The following is a 19,900-nucleotide window of genomic DNA, read 5'->3' as shown; positions in this document are numbered from 1 at the left end:
GTGCACCTGGGGATCCAATGTACACATCAACAATCATCAACTTTGGACCATACTCGGAAGGCTTTTGGATATTCAATATACTACGCTCTGTGTTGATTAGATGATTCTCTTTTTCTGACACCTTACATGACTTGGGGCTGTCAGCTTCCCAAATTGATTTCAATAATACATACGCTTAATGAAGCTAGGCTTTATAATTCACTGTAGCCATAGTGAATGCCGAAGCCACATCAATACGGCTAGTAAATCTCTGGATGCTCTGGGATAACCACTCTTCCTGGGAAGCCTTTGATCTCACGAAGGGAAAGAGGCATTTGGCTCTGGCCCCTCTCAGGCTCTGTTTACTACCCCAACTGGGGGTTTACTTCATGCACAGCTATAGTTGCTCCTTCTGATCTCAGAAGGTGGAGGGAGGGGTGATCTTGGAACCAGACTAATGAAACTCCATGTGTGCCCATAAAAAACCAAATGGTTAAGCAGAACCAGGGACAGATTAAGGAACCTGGTGTCCTGGAGCACTTATATATAAAAAAAGGGGCCCTCCTTTCTGTTGCCCAATGATTTTTCCATGTCAACACAAATAAAAGGTATACAAAAAACAAAAACTGTCTGCGCTTCTTACCCTAATAAAGTTGGCAACAAATATATAAACATAATATAAATGAGAGGTTTTGGTTATATGAATTGGCCAAAGCATAATTAAGCTCACCCGCCACGTCAAGGCACACTCTCAATAGGGTGAGAACCTACTCTCACCTCCTACGTAGTGGACACACAAAGCAGTTTATACTGCTACCAAAACCTTATTAATGTGTTGGGGGAGGTGCATTTAAACCTCCTCCCTATTAACCCCTGGACAGCAAGCTGCAACCAGACTGATGAGGAGCCAACAACCTCAAATATGTGCAAACAGGGAAAAGAAAAAATGTCGGTGCGCTAAGCTAGTCACAGGCTCACATTAATAAGGTTTTGGTAGCAGTATAAACTGCTTTGTGTGTCCACTACGTAGGAGGTGAGAGTAGGTTCTCACCCTATTGAGAGTGTGCCTTGACGTGGCGGGTGAGCTTAATTATATAATTTGGTTTTTTATAACCAAAACCTCTCATTTATATTATGTTTATATATTTGTTGCCAACTTTATTAGGGTAAGAAGCGCAGTCAGGTTTTGTTTCTTGTATACATTGTACAGCCAATACACTGTTTTTGCAGCATGCTTACACCTGTTTGGTAGGCCTCGTATTATACATTTGTATTATTTGAGCCTGTGACTAGCTTAGCGCACCGACATTTTTTCTTTTCCCTGTTTACAAATAAAAGGTAGTTAATGTAAAAATGAAACGAAAAAGCAAATTCGTCTACATTGCTTCATGATGGTACACTCTCTTCCACACTGGTAGCGCAATGTGTCCCACCTAACATGTAACATGGAGGGAAAAGAACATCTGTGGGTATGTATGTTAGTGTATATGGGTATTTTAGTGTGTGTGAACATGTGCCTTTGGGTATGTTAGCATGTGTGTCTGGGAATGTTAGTATATGTGTGTATCAGGGTATTTGTGTAAACATATGTCTTTTGGTATCTTAGTGTGTCTGTTTGTGTTAGTTTGATGATTTGGGTATGTTTGGGTGTCTGTATGTGGGTGTTAGTGTGTGTGCATGTGTGTTAGTGTGAGTGTCTGGGTGGGGGTGTTAGTGCTGAGTGTTTAGATGTGTTGGTGCGAGTGTCTGGGTGGAGGTGGTTGCTAGTGCTGAGTGCCTAGATGTGTTGGTGTGAGTGTCAGGGTGGGGTGGGTGTTACTGATGAGTATCTAGATGTGTTGGTGTGTCTGGGTGTGTGTTAGTGTGTTGTGTCTGTGTCTGGAGGTGTGTTTGTTGACGGAATTGCATTATTGCCACAGTAATCCTGTATTAACATGCCTTACACAGATAAGCGGCCACATTTTCTCACAATGGAAAACGAATGTGGCACATACACACATACATTTCTGATGAAGTCGCCAACTGCAGAAAAAAACCTCTGGACACCTCTGGGCTAAAGGATGTTTTTTGAAAGTACCCCATTCAAGGCAATTAAGGCTTTCAAAGAAAAATTCAACATTTTAAGTTTGGAAAGGGGTGTGGGGTGTTCCATTTGGTGCCCTGTAACTTCCAAAATCCATAAACAAAACCTATGCATGTGGGGTTTTTCTGTAATCTGGAGATGCAGCTGAACACATTTTTGTTGGTTTCTCTGCAGTTGCATGTAATCTGTGCAGAGAATCAAAAGAAACATTGAAATATTGATAAGAAATCAACAAAAAATTAATGTTACTGTTCGCCAAAGATTGGTGACCAAAAGGTTGCATGATAAATGTCCAAATGCTGCAAGTGAAATTCCCTGGGTTGTCTTCTCTACATAAATTTATATAAGTTTGTGGAGGTAATTGTGAGCTGTCGGGCTGCAAAACAATCCCAAATTTGAAATTGAAAGGTTTGGAAAAGGGAACGGACATGTTCTATTTTGTGCCCCATAACCTCACAAAAAAACATTGAAAAAATAAACAATATGCATAGGTTTTCTAAAATCAAGACATTACATGAATTTATTTTGTTATATACAAAATCATCGACTCTGTCTGAAATGAGACGCAACTGTCGCGCCTAAATCCACAGAATAACTGTAGTTAGTTCTCCAAGATGTTTGGAACAACCTGCCAACCAAGTTCCCAGAAGACTTCTAGGACTCTTCTAGGCGAGTCTACCTAGAAGAACTGATGCTGTTTTGAAGGCAAAGGGTGGTTGCGCCAAATAGTGCTGTTAAGGACTAGGAAAGGTGAGCTAAAGGACTACAGGAGGGCATTAATGTGCAATGTCCTTAAAGAAGTGGGTCTCTAGGGATGTTTTGAAGGACTGAAGGCAGGGGGAAAGACGGATAGACCGGGGGAGGGCATTCCAGAGGAAAGGGGCAGCCCTTGAGAAATCTTGTAAGCACGCATGAGAGCTACAAATCAGAGGAGAGGAGAGACGGAGATCATCGGCTAAGCGGAGAGATCGGTTAGGAGTCTATATAGGGACGAGTGAGAAGATCTAAGTAGGGAACCGCTGTGAAGATCCATGAAAGTAAGAGTCAAGATGTTGAAATGAACCCTCACTTTCAACTTTGTTAACTGATGAAAATAAACTATTAACATGTCTATTTGTGAAAGCTGTCTTTACAGCATTTTTTCACACCTGCCTAAAACTTTTGCTTAGTTCTGTATTCATCTACAAACACACTATGCAAACAGCAACCAAAATAGATTTCATTATTTATTCACTAAGGTATACAACCTCTGGCGTGTCTGTCACAGGGCATTTTGCAACACCCACCCGATAAAACCCCTAAACTGAATAGCATATAATACACTTATGTTTCTATCTGCTTAACCCCTTAAGGACAATGGGCGGTCCCTAAACCCATAGAAAACTATGCATTTTGAGCCCGTAAGGGGTTAAATATGGATTCCTCTACTTGCAGTTGTGGCATGTTAGCTTTCTTAGTAATTTAAAGGTGTAGTCCCACTTTAAGACAATATTTGCATTGTACATTGAGCAAACACACCTTAGCATATCCGCAGTTTTATGCTTATCAGGGTCTGCGTTTGGGTCACATGACTGAGACAAAATTACACCTGATTTAAGATTTTTTTCCGGAAAGATTTTTGGGCATCATTGTATGAACATAGTAGAAAATGCAAAATGATACCGTCTACATCATTATATTTTTTGTTTTACTGTCGTACAACTTCTTAAATTACCAGCATGTCGGTTCAGGGGTTACAAGAAAATTGTTAAAGCCAACGCACCATCTCCTGGTAAGTATATATATATATTATTTTTGTCTACGAAGCTGATCTTTCAGGCTGTCTTGTTTTTTTTTTTTATTGGAGCCCCAAAGTCAGTGGTTTGATGTGAAAAAGGGAGATGAGGTGCAAAAATGTAGCCATTTGGGGGCCACGATGAACACCAGATTCCGGAATCTTCTCTCTTCTGGGACCGCACTCCCTGAAAGGATATATCACCCCTTCCTTCCCACCTTCGCCCCAAAGGCCTGCAGGAGGGCTGGATCTTCTTGGTGTTTCCCCCCAAAGAGAACAAAGTCATCTGAGGGAGAAGGCCACCTGCAAAGGGCTACCACTCCTCCCTCACCAAAACCCACCCCACAAATCTTCGGGGGATCTGGGTCCACCATGGCCATCTTCAAGAGTTGAGCTAGATGAACTGCCCCTTTATATTGTACAGGTTTGTACCTCACAAGCATCCAGGACAGGTTGGTCGGTCCCTGCCTCCAGCACACCTTGGAGGGCCTTTCATAAAACATATTTAAACCGGTTCACCCTACTATTTGGACCAGGGCTGAACTGGGAATGACAAGGCGGCCCTGGCACTCCAGTGTCCTCCAATGATGTCAGAGAGGTGGACGGACATTTTGGTTTTATGCTCACGCAGCCGGGGGCCACGCACTGTAACACCCTATATATATAATGCGGGTCCAGCTCGGCCCTTGTTTGCAGAGAAACTTAATAGGGATGGCCCTTTGTAATCCATAGTGAATTCAGCGAGTTGAAACCACAACCTGCCAACTCCCATTTTAGTGAATAAACACCAGAGCATTTCAACTCACAGCAATTCACCAGCCAACTCACAGCTTAATAGCGAGGCTTTTGCTGCCCTCTGTAGGGCAAACAAAAAAACGTCCAATTTAATGCAAAAATACGACTGCTAGTTCATATTAGCGCACTGTGTTGTTATTAGTCATTTAGGCTGCCATTAGCCCTACCATTTATCTGTGGCCCCTAAGGGTATATTATCACTATACCGTCACAGTGCAAGGGGGATGAGTAATCCGGTAACACTTTCCTCATATAAAATGCATTATGATGTCATTAGAAAGAGTACATAAATCATACAGAGTCTTTAGTTAAAGAGGATAAATTTTCTGTGCCAACCTCAGAGGCCTCTTCTGGCTCCCATTCTAAGAAGAGACTTCTGACATCTGGGAAGTTTTCGCCCCAATAAAAAGTATAAAATTATTCTAGCATATGTGCTATTAGAATGGCGTGCTTAGATATTTCCTTACATAATTGAATGCAACATGAATGTTGCACTTGTTTTAAAGGGAAATCTTATTTTGGGAGCCCAATCCCTCTGTAACTCCTTGTTTCTCTCCCTGGGAATTTAACATTAACATTGTAATCTCCAAGTTAATAGGGGCATCAGGGAGTGAAAGAGGGACTTGGGATGCTAAAGAGGGACGCTTTGTACGTATGGTTATTTTGAACACACTGTCTATGATTACTATATCTGCGGGGCTTCTGAGAGATAAATTAAAAAAAGCAGCGATTTACAATGAAATCATTTTCCAGGCGTCCACCGCACCGTGAAATGAAAGCTAATTTTTCTTGCCAATAGTCGTCGCAGCCATTGCATGCTATGCCAGTAACAAAAATGGCCGACTGCGCCACTGACTGACCCCCCCAACGGTTTCCTTCCGGGTTGTGACGTCATGCAGTGGCATGGCCGTTTCGCAACAGCATATTCAGCGGGCTCTGGCTGAACTATCCGGTTGTATTGGCAGCGCTCCTCCGCTATCCTTGTCCCCGGCCGGCTGTGCGGAGCTTTTACAAGCGGTTGTTGTCTGGGCTGCACCCGGTTCTGAGCCAGAGAACAAGCATAAAGTACCGGAGAGAGCGGCAGCCGCGGCCCGAGCATGTCTCCGGCTCCTGGAAGCGGTGAGGATCTCATCACGTGACAAAGAGGAGCCCGAAGATTCGCAAATTACATGTTATGGGGCGGTATCTACCAATGGTGCAACGCCAGAATCTGCCTTTGGAATCGCGGAGGCGGGGCTAAAATGCGCTCCGCAGGAAGAGAATGGGACTGTCGGAAAGCTTGTAGAGGAGGATTTGACAGATAATGCAAAGGATGATTCAAAACCAGAGGGATTGCCTACCTCCTCAGAGGCAGCGCTGGACTCCTCAAGGGTGTGGCCAGAGGATCCTCAGTGTATTCTGCGCTGTGCTACAGCACCCATACTAATTCTGTGTGGGGCGCATTCACTAGACAGGCCTTGGACAAATGATTTATCGCGGACTCTGACTGCGCAGCTTCTCAGAAAGCTAATATATGCCTCCAACTGTGATAGTGTTACTGATTTACTGCGAGGACCCTCAGACCGAGAATCTGAGTTTGGGACATTTAGAGAAGTATTGAGACTACTTAGACCCCGGCTGTGCAAGTGAGGGACACGTGTATATATATATAATGTGAACTAGTGTCGTTAAAGTGATGGGCACTATTTTTTTATTTTCTATTATTATTATTATTATCTTTTATTTATATAGCACCAACAATTTACGCAACACTTCTCTTTCTCTTCTCTCTCTCTTTTTTTTTAATTCTCCCTCCTCAAACACAACACCTCTCCTCGCAGCACACAACACTGTCTCCTCTGCAGTCCCCTCTTTTTCTGCACACAGCACTGTCAGGCAACCCCCTCTCCTTTCGGAGCCCTCTACCATGAGAGAAAGAGAGAGAAACTCTGTGCGTGGAATACATTTTGTTTCTGGATGAAAGCCCGTGCTGAATTTTGTTTAAAAAAAAACAAGTGACCCAAAAATGAAATTAAAATGTTGTCTGAACCGTTTTTGTTCGCTGTGTGCGTGTCTGATATATATATATATATAATATGATATAATATCTGTGCCGTTTTTCTCACGGTGTGTCTGGTTCCAGGGAGACGTGGCAGTCGCACCCCGATGCACCGCATGTCTTCTCCTGGGTGCTGTCCCTGGTTCCTCGGCCCTGGCTGCCGGAGTTTCTGAGCCAAGTCCTGCCTCCGGCTCTTCTGCTCTCCGATGATTATAAGCCTGAGAACAAAGTGCTGGGAATATCGTGTCTGCGTCACATCATCCGGAACGTGGTGAGTGCGTCATACGGTCATGTGACTCATATGACCTTCGGGTCCCTCTCTTCCTTCGCTCACAACCAATGCGCTTTCTTTCTGGGATATCATAGCCTGGTATTTAAACATATAAATAATATTAAATAAATGGCCACCATTAATGGTTTTTAGGCAAAATGTGCTGTTCAACCCACGCTCGTTTTTTTTCCATTAAATGCATTAGAGATTTCATCATCTGATGAAGGCTGAAATATTTCCCAGAAGTACCCATGTAAAGTTTTTTTTTTTTTTTTTGCTTTATGTATGGTTTTTCAGGGAATGGTTAATTGTCATGTGACACAAAAAAACAGCTGCTGTAAAGTTATTGTCATTTTTGTGATTAAGAGCATCATAGGAAATGATACAATGACAGATCTGCTAAGGTTGATTTACTTAACATTATTATTATTGACAATTATTATCAGGCCACATAAAAGAGCACATTTTAGCAAAGGCTTTTACAAAATGTTTTGCCTTCGGGGGGTTATAATCTACTATAAGACCATCCTTCCTTTCTGAAACTCTAGAACTTGAGCTATTTTATTTCATTTAAAGGGTGGTAGGTAAGTGGAACAGCTGCCCAGCAGAAGTAGTAGAGGCTCAGTCAGGGATTTTAAATATGCAAAGGATAAGCTTTTTTTTAGCCTTTTTTTTTAGCCTTTTTTTTTTTTTTTTTTTTTATCTGCCAACAAATTGTATGTTTCTATAGAAGACATTTTCCCTGCCATCCCAGGTGACACAAGGATAGACTCCTCCTCCGTACCTGATAGGGCAGGACTCCAAACTTTAAAAGGGCCCTCCCCTCCTACTAACACCAGTGTTTTTTCCTGCCCTACCAGGTAGGGGACTCGTCTACCTTTTTATTATTTTCTAGGCTCTAGGTTGAGCCGTTTCCCCGGGCTAAGCCCCCATTCCTGGGGGATACCTTGCACCTCAGCCTGATGGCTGGTGCTGCGTCGCCCAGCGCTTGTTCCGGCGATGATCTCGGCCGCGGCGGCACCGTCGTCCCGGCGGTGTTCGCGGCCGCGGCGGCGGCGCCGTCGTCCCGGCGGTGGCCGCGGCGGCGCCGTCGTCTCGGAGGTGTTCGCGGCCGCGGTGGCTCCGTCGTCCCGGTGGTTATCGCGGCCCCCGGCGGCGCCGTCGTCACGGTGATCGCGGCGGTGCCGGCACCCCGGCGGTGTTCGGCTGTGTCCTGGCGGTTAGCGGCAGCTCCACCGGCCGTGTGTACGGAGATGCCAGCAGGTTGCCAGCACCTCCTATAGCCGGGGACGCCTGCCGGTCTGTGTTTCAGCCACTAGATGCCGCTGTTGCGGCTTATTGGCTTCGGCCAATATGGTGTCTGCTGTCTTCCGATTGGGCTTCTGCACTTCTGGTTGTGCATTCCAAGCCTCGTTTTGGTCAGAATTTGAAAATTTGGCGCCAAACTCTCTGCTGTTGCAGATTCCAGCCTAATTTCAGCTCCTTTTTCACTGTATATATGGAAGGTAAGCTATTTGAATGCTGTGTGTGTTCCTGCTGCTTCTTTTGGTCAGGTGCTGTTGCATCTTTCATCATGTCGGCCCCTGATAATTCTGAGCCGCCCTCTGTTGAGGACAAGCCCAAGAAAGCTGTTATGAAGTCTAAACATGCCCAATGCTCCGGGTGTCACAAGGCTTTGCAGGATTCAAGGAAGAAACTCTGCTCCGCTTGCCTGAGATCTGTAGCGGATTCTGAGCCGTCTGGGGGTAGGGAATTTTTGGTCTGGCTTAAAGAGGAGATGCAGTCTACCTTCTCTGCCTTCCGTCAGACGGTTCCTGTTCCTGTTCCTGCCTATCATCACCTTCCCGCGGTACAAGACCCTGCTCTCCTGGGGCGTCAGCCTTTGTTCTCAGACTCTGAGTTTGATTATCCTGAGGTAGAGGAAGGTTCCTCAGAGGAAGGAGAGATCCGGGAGGAAAGTTCTTTTTTGTTCCCGGTGGAGGAAATTGAGACTTTGATTTCTGCTGTGAGGTCAGCTATGCATTTGGAGGAGGCCTCCACCCAGAAAAATGACTCTTTCTTTGGTGCCAGCTTCTCCAAGCAGTCTGCCTCGTTCCCTGTTCATCCTGCACTTTCTGACGTTATCAAGCAGGAATGGAACCACCCGGAAAGGAGGGTTAACATGTCCAGACGGGTTAAACGCATGTTTCCCTTTGATGAGAACTTTGCTGATTTTTGCGCTACCCCGCTGGTGGATACTGCTGTTATGAAGGTCTCCAGAAAGACTACTCTGCCCCTTGAGGATGGCTCTCATTTTTCTGACCACATGGAAAAGAAAGCCGAAGCTGCAGTTAAGAAATCTTTCGAGGCTTCGGCTGCGGCCTTTAAACCTGGAATTGCTTCTGCCTCAGTTTCCAGAGCTGTCAAGATTTGGCTCTCCCAGATCGAAGAGGATATTGCTGCCAAAACCTCCAGGGAGACTATCCTCAAGAATGTTGCTGCCGTGAGATTGGCCGTGGATTTTCTCTGTGATGCTTCAATCGAAAACATCAGAATGACAGCCAGAGCTTCGGCGCTTTCGGTGGCAGCTAGAAGAGCCTTGTGGCTTAAGGCCTGGGCGGCGGATAATGCCTCTAAGAACAGGCTTCTTAATATCCCTTTTAAGGGCAAGACTTTATTTGGGGAAGAGCTGGAGTCCCTTTTGGAGAAGACCACAGGGGACAAGCATTGGATGCCTCAGCGAAAGCCTCCTTCGAAAAGACGGCAGTCCTTTCGGCCTTTTTTCCCGGGACAATCTAGAGGCCATAGTTCTAGATTCAACCCCTCGTCTAGAGAGCAAAACTTTCGAGGCAGATTCCCTCGGGGAAGGGGGAGATTTGACAGGATCGCCTTCCCCAAAGCGTTTCAAGACCCCAAGAACGCTGCATGACGCCTTCTCCATTCCGGTGGGAGGAAGACTTCGTTTTTTCACCGACAGTTGGTTCTCACTCACCCGAGACCCCTGGGTGAGAGCCGTTGTATCGCACGGCTATCAACTTCAATTCCGGACCAGACCTTCGGACCATTTTTTGATCTCCCACCTTCCTCCAGACCAGGTGAAGCGGTCGGTCCTGTTTTCCACCATTCATCAGTTGACAGACATCAGAGTCCTGGTTCCTGTTCCTTGGCCAGAACAAGGCCAGGGGGTTTATTCTCCGGTTTTTCTGGTCCCCAAGAAACCGGGTGGCCTTCGCTTAATCATAGACTTGCGTTTTTTGAACCGTCACCTCCAGTTCATCAGGTTCAAGATGGAAACAGTGAGATCCACCCTCGACACCTTATGCCTCAACGACTTCATGGCTTCATTAGACCTAAAGGATGCATATTTCCACGTTCCCATCCATCCGTCTCATCAACGTTTCCTGAGAGTGGCGATTCCTCGGGGTTCAACTGTCCAGCATTTCCAGTTTCAAGCCCTGCCATTCGGTTTGTCAGCAGCACCAAGAGTTTTCACAAAACTCTTGGCAGTCGTGGCGGCCCATCTCCGTGTTCAGGGTATCTCAGTCATTCCTTATCTGGACGATTGGCTTATCCATGCCCGGTCGGCGCAGATTCTTCGGGTTCATCTTTCCACGGTGGTCAACACATTACAAAGTCTCGGCTGGATTCTGAACTGGGACAAATCCTGCACCATTCCCTCTCAACATCTAGTGTTCCTGGGTCTTCGCCTGGATTCCTGCTCCGGGAAGGCTTTCCTTCCGACTGCCAGAATAGAGGGGATTCGATTCCTAGTACGCAGAATTCGCTCTGCGCACCGCAGCCCCTTACGGTTATGTATGTCCCTGCTGGGCAAGATGGTCTCCGCAAATTATGCAGTGCCCTGGGCTCTGGCCCACATGAGAATACTTCAGAGATTTGTCCTCAACCATCTAGAAGACACCCCCTTGGCTCTGGACAGGCGTGTCTGTCTTCCTCCGCAGGTCAGAGCTTCCCTCTCCTGGTGGCTCCAACGGAACGTCCTTGCAGCCGGGAAAAGATGGTCTCTTGTCTCCAAGGTACTTCTCACCACCGACGCCAGCATCAAGGGATGGGGAGCTACGTATCAAGACCTGTTTGTGCAGGGTCTCTGGTCTCCAGCTACAACACTTCTTCCCTCAAACTGTCTGGAGTTACTTGCAGTAGAAAAAGCTCTGCATCACTGGGAGCATCTGCTCGCCGGCAAGGACATTTTGCTTCGTTCCGACAATCAAGCAGTGGTAGCCTATGTCAACAGACAAGGGGGCACAAGAAGTCCTCAACTTCTCCGTATATCGCTCAGGATTTCCTTTTGGGCAGAGGCCCATCACATGACTCTGTCCGCCGTTCACCTCAGAGGAACTTTGAATTCTCAAGCAGATTTCCTGAGCAGAACTCCTGTGCTAAGCGGCGAGTGGGCTCTGCATCCGAGAGCCTTCAATCTAATCGTCCAAAGGTGGGGCTTGCCCGAGATCGACCTAATGGCTTCCAGAGACAATGCTCAGGTTCCGGTCTTCTTTTCCCTCAGGCCTCAGGATCATCCCTTGGCAATAGATGCCTTCTCACAGGAATGGGATTTCCGTCTCGCATACGTTTTCCCTCCGTTTGCCCTAATCTCCAGGGTCCTGCAGAAGATCAAGAAGGACCACGCCTCTGTGATCCTGATTGCACCAGACTGGCCGAAGCGAGTCTGGTATTCCGACTTGATCGCTCTAGGTCTCTCTCCCCCTCTGAAGCTCCCAGCTTGGAAAGACCTTCTACATCAGGGTCCATTCCTACACCCAAACCCTGCCGTGTTCCACCTGACGGCCTGGAGATTGAACGCGGACTGCTGAGAGCGCAAGGTTTTTCTTGTCATGTGGCTGAGACTCTTCTGCAGAGTAGAAAGAAGGTTACCTCTCTGCGATACATTAAGATCTGGAAGAGATTTCACAGTTGGTGTGGTTCCAAGGGGATTTCGCCAACTTCCTGTTCCTCTGCCTCTATTCTGGATTTCCTCCAGGAAGGATTCGACTGTGGCCTTCAGCCTTCTACGATCCGGGTACAGATTTCTGCCATCAGTGCTCTCCTCGGGTTCGAGCTTATATCTCTGCCTGTGATCAGACGTTTTGCCAAGGCCATCGTCAGGATACGTCCTCGTTCAGTCACCAGGATGGTTCCGTGGGACCTGAATCTCGTCCTTCGAAGACTCACATTACCTCCTTTTGAGCCTCTTCAGTCGGTTTCCCTGTATCTATTATCGCTGAAGACGGCCTTCTTAGTAGCCATTACTTCCGCTCGTCGGATTTGTGAACTCCAGGCTTTGTCTACGAAGGAACCGTTTCTCCGTTTTTTCCCGGATAAGGTGGTTCTCTCTCTGCCACCTGAATTTGCACCCAAGGTTCAGTCGGCTTTCCACAAGAACCAGGAGATTGTGTTGCCTACCTTTTTTCCTGATCCTGGCTCGGCTGAAGAAGAAGTTCTTCACACTCTGGATCTGAAGAGATGCCTCACCATCTATTTGGAACGGACTCTACCCCTGCGTAAGTCCTCTCGTTTATTCGTGGCCTCTTCAGGGCCCAACAGGGGCATCAGTATCTCCAAGTCTTCCATCGCCAAGTGGATTGTTGCAACCATCAACTTGGCATATTCTGCAGCCGGCCAACCTGCTCCTGTGGGGATCCGTGCCCACTCTACTAGGGCGGTCTCCACTTCCTGGGCTGAAAGATGTTGCCTTTCGCCTGACCAGATCTGCAAGGCGGCTACTTGGCGGACTCTCCACGCTTTTGTGCAGCATTACCGTCTCGACCATATGGCTCAGGAGGACTCTCTTTTTGGTCGGAAGGTCCTTGAGGCTGTTTTGTCTCCTTAGTTTGCCCACCCTTCTTCTTTGGTAAATCTATCCTTGTGTCACCTGGGATGGCAGGGAAACAGGAAGTTCTACTTACCGAGAGCTTCTTTTCCCTGTCAATCCCTGGTGACACATTTTTTGTTCCCTCCCTTCTTTTCAATAAACTTTGTTGCATCAGATTTCTTTGCCTGTGTGGTCTTTGATATTCACTGGTGTTAGTAGGAGGGGAGGGCCCTTTTAAAGTTTGGAGTCCTGCCCTATCAGGTACGGAGGAGGAGTCTATCCTTGTGTCACCAGGGATTGACAGGGAAAAGAAGCTCTCGGTAAGTAGAACTTCCTGTTTCTAAACGCCTGTAGATGATGTCAAGAACTTCTATTTAAGATACAAAAGCCTCCCGTTCTGTTATACTTAATGATTTTGGTTCTGATTTTTATTCCAGTCTCGCTCTGTCTCCTTTTCTAGCCGTCAGCAGAGCTACGACAGTATAACCGCGCGCTGGTGGTATACCAAGCGTTACGCAATCACCTGTATGCGACCGATGCCGATGTTATCGAGGTAAAAAACTGGGCCGGCGTAACAGAACCTCATGGTGTGGGATTAGGAATCTTACGCTCATCATCTCTTGGGATCAAGACGATTAAATGTCCTTAAAAAAAAAACCAAACACCTCCTTCGGAGCTTTTAGAATGATTAAATGTAATTATTTGGGCGGTATATGGTTAAATTTGAATTAAATATTTTATTTCTCGTGAGATCAGTTTAAGAAAGCTAGCATCCCATAATAATGTATTTTGTGAATTAGGTGGCCCTCCCCTGCCTGCTGGATCTTTTCCCCGTCCTCCACAAGCGTCCTCCGGCCGTCGGGGAATACCAAAAGGATGGAGAGGACCCATCGGACCAAGTCATGCAGCTGGTCCTCACACACATGGAGATGGAGCACAAGATCGCCCTGCGCAGGTCGTACGCTCGCTACCTGCCTTCTCTCCAGGAAAGGTGATTTCCACGTGGGAAGCTACATCCGATTCTCAACGCTAAATTCATTAGCTGTCCACCGATCCATACAGAACTATAGAACATACTCTAAATAATGGAGTTTATGTATATAAAGTGATTCTGGTGTAAAAGTAGTTTTGTCACCATAGCAACCAATGGAATTGGATAGGTCAGTTTATTGGTTGATATGGTGATAGGAACATATTTTGTGTCCTTAAAGCAATTTAAACCATTCTTTACTTTTGCTCTTGCTTCATATCCGCGTGTGTTGCATTCCAAGACAAGTTAGAGCTCCCGACTTTACCACCACAGGAGGGCAGCAGAGAGCAGCAGGAGAGACGCAAACACTCACACCATCTTCCGGAGAGTTGTGTTTCGGCTCGTTGACTTTACATCATGAAGAGTCAGCCAAAGTCAGCTTCTGCTCTGGAAAAAGTTTAGCTGACCATGTATAATTTCTAGATAAATCAGGGAGATTTCTTCAATGTCTCCTTACACGTTAAATTATACATTATACAGGGCCAGCTCAGCCCAAGCTGGAGAAACCTGCCAGTTGTGACCCTTTATAATGGATGTTGGGGAGTTGAAACCCCTGCAAACTTTCCTGACAATTCTTCCTTTAGTGAATAAACCCCTTTATGTGGAAAACATGCAAAATTAAAATTGAACTACCACACTGGCTTGATCAATAGCCTGATCACTTTGGTTTTGTCCCCCTATTTTGAATGCTGAGTGCCATGGTGTTCCTTTTTTCTTTTAAAATGCTAAATACAGGCTTGGCATGAGGGTGGTCCGCCACATGAAGAGACTTCTGCGCGTAATCGTTGGGTACCTGGAAGTCTGTGATGGGCCAGAAGAAACCACCAGGCTTTGTATTTTAGAGACTTTGCAGGGGACTATCAAATACGCCTGGCCCCGGTGAGTGTCCCAGAACGTCATCTATTAAATGCTCCCCTGACACCGTTCTCACACGCTGACTTTCCCCTTCTTGGTTCCCAGAATCCCTCATAGGCTGCCGCTTCTCCTGAAGGCCCTTTTGAAACTCATGTATGATGTTACCTGTGAACCAGTTCAGACTCCGGAGCCGGTGACGGAAGCCTTGCTTTGTGGGGCCACAGAGTGCCTGCTCCTATTAGACCGATGCTGTGACGGACAGGTCAAGGTGAGATGGCTGCTTATCTTTGGATGGCTAATGGTTCAGCCATAGCTTACTGTGATGTCTTGTTCTGTCCATAGTAACGTTAAATCATCTCCCCCCCCCCCCACAGGCTGCTCTTAAAGGAGTCCCCTCTCTGTGCGCTGAACCTCGTCTGGTGAAATGCCTCGCAGCCGTCCAGCAGGATTCCTGACCCATGCCGCTTAATATGCTAAATAAATACCTTAAACACCTAACGGTTGGCTTCCTGGTAATTTATTGAAATAAAATCCTGTAAAAATCACAGGTTCCGACCTTTTCGCCCCAATGCTAATAGTCTTTACAAATGTGGCTGCTCCAACCCTACAAACACAATTTGCTCTCCTAAACAATCCGTGTTTCTCTTGGAAACGGCACGCTTCCTGGCAGCTTCTTTCTGACTTGGGATCGTTTTCCTTTATTGTCAAATACTTTGATCTTTTAAAGTCAAAGTTCCACCTCCGACTTTATACACAACACATTCTCCTGCTGGTAGTATATCAAAGCGTAGCTACAAATCGTGTAAGAAAAATCTCTTACATTTAGAAATTCATAAAAAAAAAAAAACACGACATACCGTATTTCTCGATTATAAGACGACCCTGATTATAAGACGACCCCCCAAAATCTGAATATTAACTTAGGAAAAAAAGAAAAAGCCTGAATATAAGACGACCCCAAAGGAAAAAAAGTTTTACCAGTAAATGTTAATTCATGTAAACTATTTTTTTTAATAAAAGCTATGATTGAGAAAAATATTTTTTTTGTTTTTATTTCTTGTATTTTCCAACCTGTCCCCCAGTTACGCACATCTGCCCCCAGGCTTGCCACTCCAATATGGCACTGTGGCCCATGATATGCCTTTTAACCCTCTATATGCCACTGTGCCCCATGGTATGCCTTTTGACCCCCTATGTGCCACTCTGCCTCCAGAAATGCCTTATACCCCTATATCCCATTCTGGCATTTAGGGGGTTAAAATGCATATTATGGGGCAGAGTGGCATATAGGGAGGTATAAGGCATTTCAGGAGGCAGAGTGGCATTAAGGGAGTTAAAAGGCATTGTATAGAGCACTCTGCCTCCAGAAATGCCTTATACCCCCATATGCCACTCTGGCATTTAGGGGGTTAAAAGGCATATTATGGGGCAGAGTGGCATATAGGGAGGTATAAGGCATTTCAGGAGGCAGAGTGCTCTATTAAATGCCCCCTTAACGCCACTCCAGAAATGCCCTATGCCCCCATTTAACACACACACACCCTATACCCCCATTTAACTAACACACACACACACACACTCCCCCCCTCTCTCCCCTCTCTTACCGGTGCTTCCAGCTGGGGCAGCGGGTTGACGTCGCCTTCCGCTGCAGTCGCAAGGAGGTGGAGTTGGCAGCGGGGGTTTGTATGCGTCCGTCGCGTATACTTTCCCCGGCTGTCAGAGATCAGAGTTCCTCGCACCGGTGCGGGGAACTCTGATCTCTGACAGTCGGGGAAGGTCTATGCGACGGACGCAGACAACCCCCGCTGCTAGCCACACCTCCTTCCGGCTGCAGCGGACGTTGTCTACGCAGATCGCGTAGACGTCAACCCGCTGCCCCGGCAATACAGCAGGAAGCACCGGTAAGTGTGTGTATGATGGGGGGGGTGAGACAGGAGGATCCAGGTCCCCTGCAGCGGTGCGGGGGATCTGGATCTTAGTCTCCTAATCAAACCTCTATTTGAGGTCTGATTAGAAGACGACCCCGATTAGAAGACGAGGGGTATTTTTCAGAGCATTTGCTCTGAAAAAAACCTCGTCTTATAATCGAGCAAATACGGTATTTATGAATAAAAACGACATATTTTTAACGTTTCGTAACAATTGTTTCCTATCCCTTTGCTAGTTACTATTAATGAAAGATAATAATAGTGATCAGGCGCTAGTAATTTATACAACAAATGTGTGATAAATGTGTAAGTGAAAAAATGCTGCAAACACTAATAGGATAACCCCAAAATGCCTACAATAAACAAAATATAGTAAAGTGTTGCGCCTATTACAATTGTGACAATATAAATATATAAATAATATAATATCAAATAAACGAAAAACAATACTTATATTAGTTTTCCAGTTTCCATTCGTGGTGTCAGAGTATGTTGCAGTATGTAAAAATAAAGAGAAAAGAAAAAATCATAGTGCTTTCCGTAAATATATAAAAATCAAGTGAATCTTTCGTATGATCTTTCACTCACATGAAGATGAGCAATGAGTTTGCTCTGACTTATCAGGTTCTCTAGTGAAGGAGCTTCGACTCCGTTCCCGCCGAACAAGTTGTTCCGGGACGCCCTCTCCGAATTATCGCTTCGAGTGTTATACCGTCCACACGGCAACAAGTGCGGGTCGGGTCGATACGAGAGATAGAGCAGGCAGGGAGGTGAAGTATAGATATATATTTAATATTAAAAAAAGTGCAGCATGCTCACATTTAAAATAACAGTCTGTAGCGCGTCTGAAATTCTCCGTTCCTTTCCAAAGCAAACAGTTTTCAGGTTTAGCGCAATGACGTAATCCAGCGTAATCCAACGCAATCCAACACGCAAACGCGTTTCACCCAATCGGGCTTCCTCAGTGACGTGTTGGTTGGTTCTCTCCTCCCTCCTTAAATACTCGATCTCTCGTACGGTGTATTGATTGTCTCTCGTTACTTTGTTTCCAGTCTCTGTGACGTGTTAATTGGTTCTTGTTACATTGTATCAAGCATTAGCTATCTCTCTGTGACGTGTTAATTGGCTCTTATTGTGTTATATCAGGTTAAATTGGACCAGATAAAAATAATGTACATAATGAATTTATATAATATGTAATAAATTAGACAGTCAGTCAAAAGTACATCCATATATTGATACAAAAAACATATATGATGTGGAATTAATTCCACCTTGCTAACTTTTTAAATAATTAAAATTAAAATTAAATTTTAGATATTTACTGATCTTAAAATGCATTTTAAGATCAGTAAATATCTAAAATTTAATTTTAATTTTAATTATTTAAAAAGTCACTGAGGAAGCCCGATTGGGTCAACACGTCACTGAGGAAGCCCGATTGGGTGAAACGCGTTTGCGTGTTGGATTGCGTTGGATTACGCTGGATTACGTCATTGCGCTAAACCTGAAAACTGTTTGCTTTGGAAAGGAACGGAGAATTTCAGACGCGCTACAGACTGTTATTTTAAATGTGAGCATGCTGCACTGATCGTGAGATCAGTTTAAGAAAGCTAGCATCCCATAATAATGTATTTTGTGAATTAGGTGGCCCTCCCCTGCCTGCTGGATCTTTTCCCCGTCCTCCACAAGCGTCCTCCGGCCGTCGGGGAATACCAAAAGGATGGAGAGGACCCGTCGGACCAAGTCATGCAGCTGGTCCTCACACACATGGAGATGGAGCACAAGATCGCCCTGCGCAGGTCGTACGCTCGCTACCTGCCTTCTCTCCAGGAAAGGTGATTTCCACGTGGGAAGCTACATCCGATTCTCAACGCTAAATTCATTAGCTGTCCACCGATCCATACAGAACTATAGAACATACTCTAAATAATGGAGTTTATGTATATAAAGTGATTCTGGTGTAAAAGTAGTTTTGTCACCATAGCAACCAATGGAATTGGATAGGTCAGTTTATTGGTTGATATGGTGATAGGAACATATTTTGTGTCCTTAAAGCAATTTAAACCATTCTTTACTTTTGCTCTTGCTTCATATCCGCGTGTGTTGCATTCCAAGACAAGTTAGAGCTCCCGACTTTACCACCACAGGAGGGCAGCAGAGAGCAGCAGGAGAGACGCAAACACTCACACCATCTTCCGGAGAGTTGTGTTTCGGCTCGTTGACTTTACATCATGAAGAGTCAGCCAAAGTCAGCTTCTGCTCTGGAAAAAGTTTAGCTGACCATGTATAATTTCTAGATAAATCAGGGAGATTTCTTCAATGTCTCCTTACACGTTAAATTATACATTATACAGGGCCAGCTCAGCCCAAGCTGGAGAAACCTGCCAGTTGTGACCCTTTATAATGGATGTTGGGGAGTTGAAACCCCTGCAAACTTTCCTGACAATTCTTCCTTTAGTGAATAAACCCCTTTATGTGGAAAACATGCAAAATTAAAATTGAACTACCACACTGGCTTGATCAATAGCCTGATCACTTTGGTTTTGTCCCCCTATTTTGAATGCTGAGTGCCATGGTGTTCCTTTTTTCTTTTAAAATGCTAAATACAGGCTTGGCATGAGGGTGGTCCGCCACATGAAGAGACTTCTGCGCGTAATCGTTGGGTACCTGGAAGTCTGTGATGGGCCAGAAGAAACCACCAGGCTTTGTATTTTAGAGACTTTGCAGGGGACTATCAAATACGCCTGGCCCCGGTGAGTGTCCCAGAACGTCATCTATTAAATGCTCCCCTGACACCGTTCTCACACGCTGACTTTCCCCTTCTTGGTTCCCAGAATCCCTCATAGGCTGCCGCTTCTCCTGAAGGCCCTTTTGAAACTCATGTATGATGTTACCTGTGAACCAGTTCAGACTCCGGAGCCGGTGACGGAAGCCTTGCTTTGTGGGGCCACAGAGTGCCTGCTCCTATTAGACCGATGCTGTGACGGACAGGTCAAGGTGAGATGGCTGCTTATCTTTGGATGGCTAATGGTTCAGCCATAGCTTACTGTGATGTCTTGTTCTGTCCATAGTAACGTTAAATCATCTCCCCCCCCCCCCACAGGCTGCTCTTAAAGGAGTCCCCTCTCTGTGCGCTGAACCTCGTCTGGTGAAATGCCTCGCAGCCGTCCAGCAGGATTCCTGACCCATGCCGCTTAATATGCTAAATAAATACCTTAAACACCTAACGGTTGGCTTCCTGGTAATTTATTGAAATAAAATCCTGTAAAAATCACAGGTTCCGACCTTTTCGCCCCAATGCTAATAGTCTTTACAAATGTGGCTGCTCCAACCCTACA

At 45.7% G+C, this 19,900-nt stretch overlaps 2 protein-coding genes across 2 annotated transcripts; both read left to right on the top strand.

Annotated features, from left to right (window-relative positions):
- The first annotated feature begins 5,523 nt into the window (after nt 1-5,523).
- On the top strand, nt 5,524-15,129 carry LOC128490655 (TELO2-interacting protein 2-like). Its single transcript, XM_053462639.1, has 7 exons — nt 5,524-6,256; nt 6,754-6,940; nt 13,207-13,299; nt 13,547-13,737; nt 14,512-14,655; nt 14,737-14,899; nt 15,006-15,129. The coding sequence occupies exons 1-7, from the start codon at nt 5,535-5,537 to the stop codon at nt 15,084-15,086; spliced, it is 1,581 nt and encodes a 526-aa protein (XP_053318614.1). The 5' UTR covers nt 5,524-5,534; the 3' UTR covers nt 15,087-15,129.
- A 1,732-nt stretch (nt 15,130-16,861) lies between these two features.
- On the top strand, nt 16,862-19,789 carry LOC128491523 (TELO2-interacting protein 2-like). Its single transcript, XM_053463841.1, has 7 exons — nt 16,862-16,865; nt 17,184-17,288; nt 17,954-18,132; nt 18,207-18,397; nt 19,172-19,315; nt 19,397-19,559; nt 19,666-19,789. The coding sequence occupies exons 1-7, from the start codon at nt 16,862-16,864 to the stop codon at nt 19,744-19,746; spliced, it is 867 nt and encodes a 288-aa protein (XP_053319816.1). The 3' UTR covers nt 19,747-19,789.
- Nucleotides 19,790-19,900: the final 111 nt, after the last annotated feature.

This window comes from Spea bombifrons, chromosome 4 (assembly GCF_027358695.1).
Source record: "Spea bombifrons isolate aSpeBom1 chromosome 4, aSpeBom1.2.pri, whole genome shotgun sequence".
Classification (NCBI taxonomy): domain Eukaryota; kingdom Metazoa; phylum Chordata; class Amphibia; order Anura; family Pelobatidae; genus Spea; species Spea bombifrons.
This window is presented reverse-complemented; position numbering and strand designations above follow the sequence as displayed.

Excerpts from the sequence above, each read along its gene's own strand:
- LOC128490655 (XM_053462639.1), top strand. The coding sequence starts at position 5,535 with ATGGCCGTTTCGCAACAGCATATTCAGCGGGCTCTGGCTGAACTATCC. Across the intron at positions 13,300-13,546 it reads CCGATGCCGATGTTATCGAG|GTGGCCCTCCCCTGCCTGCT; the intron begins GTAAAAAACTGG and ends TTTGTGAATTAG. Across the intron at positions 14,656-14,736 it reads ATCAAATACGCCTGGCCCCG|AATCCCTCATAGGCTGCCGC; the intron begins GTGAGTGTCCCA and ends CTTGGTTCCCAG.
- LOC128491523 (XM_053463841.1), top strand. Across the intron at positions 18,133-18,206 it reads TACAGACTGTTATTTTAAAT|GTGGCCCTCCCCTGCCTGCT; the intron begins GTGAGCATGCTG and ends TTTGTGAATTAG. Across the intron at positions 18,398-19,171 it reads CTGCCTTCTCTCCAGGAAAG|GCTTGGCATGAGGGTGGTCC; the intron begins GTGATTTCCACG and ends TGCTAAATACAG.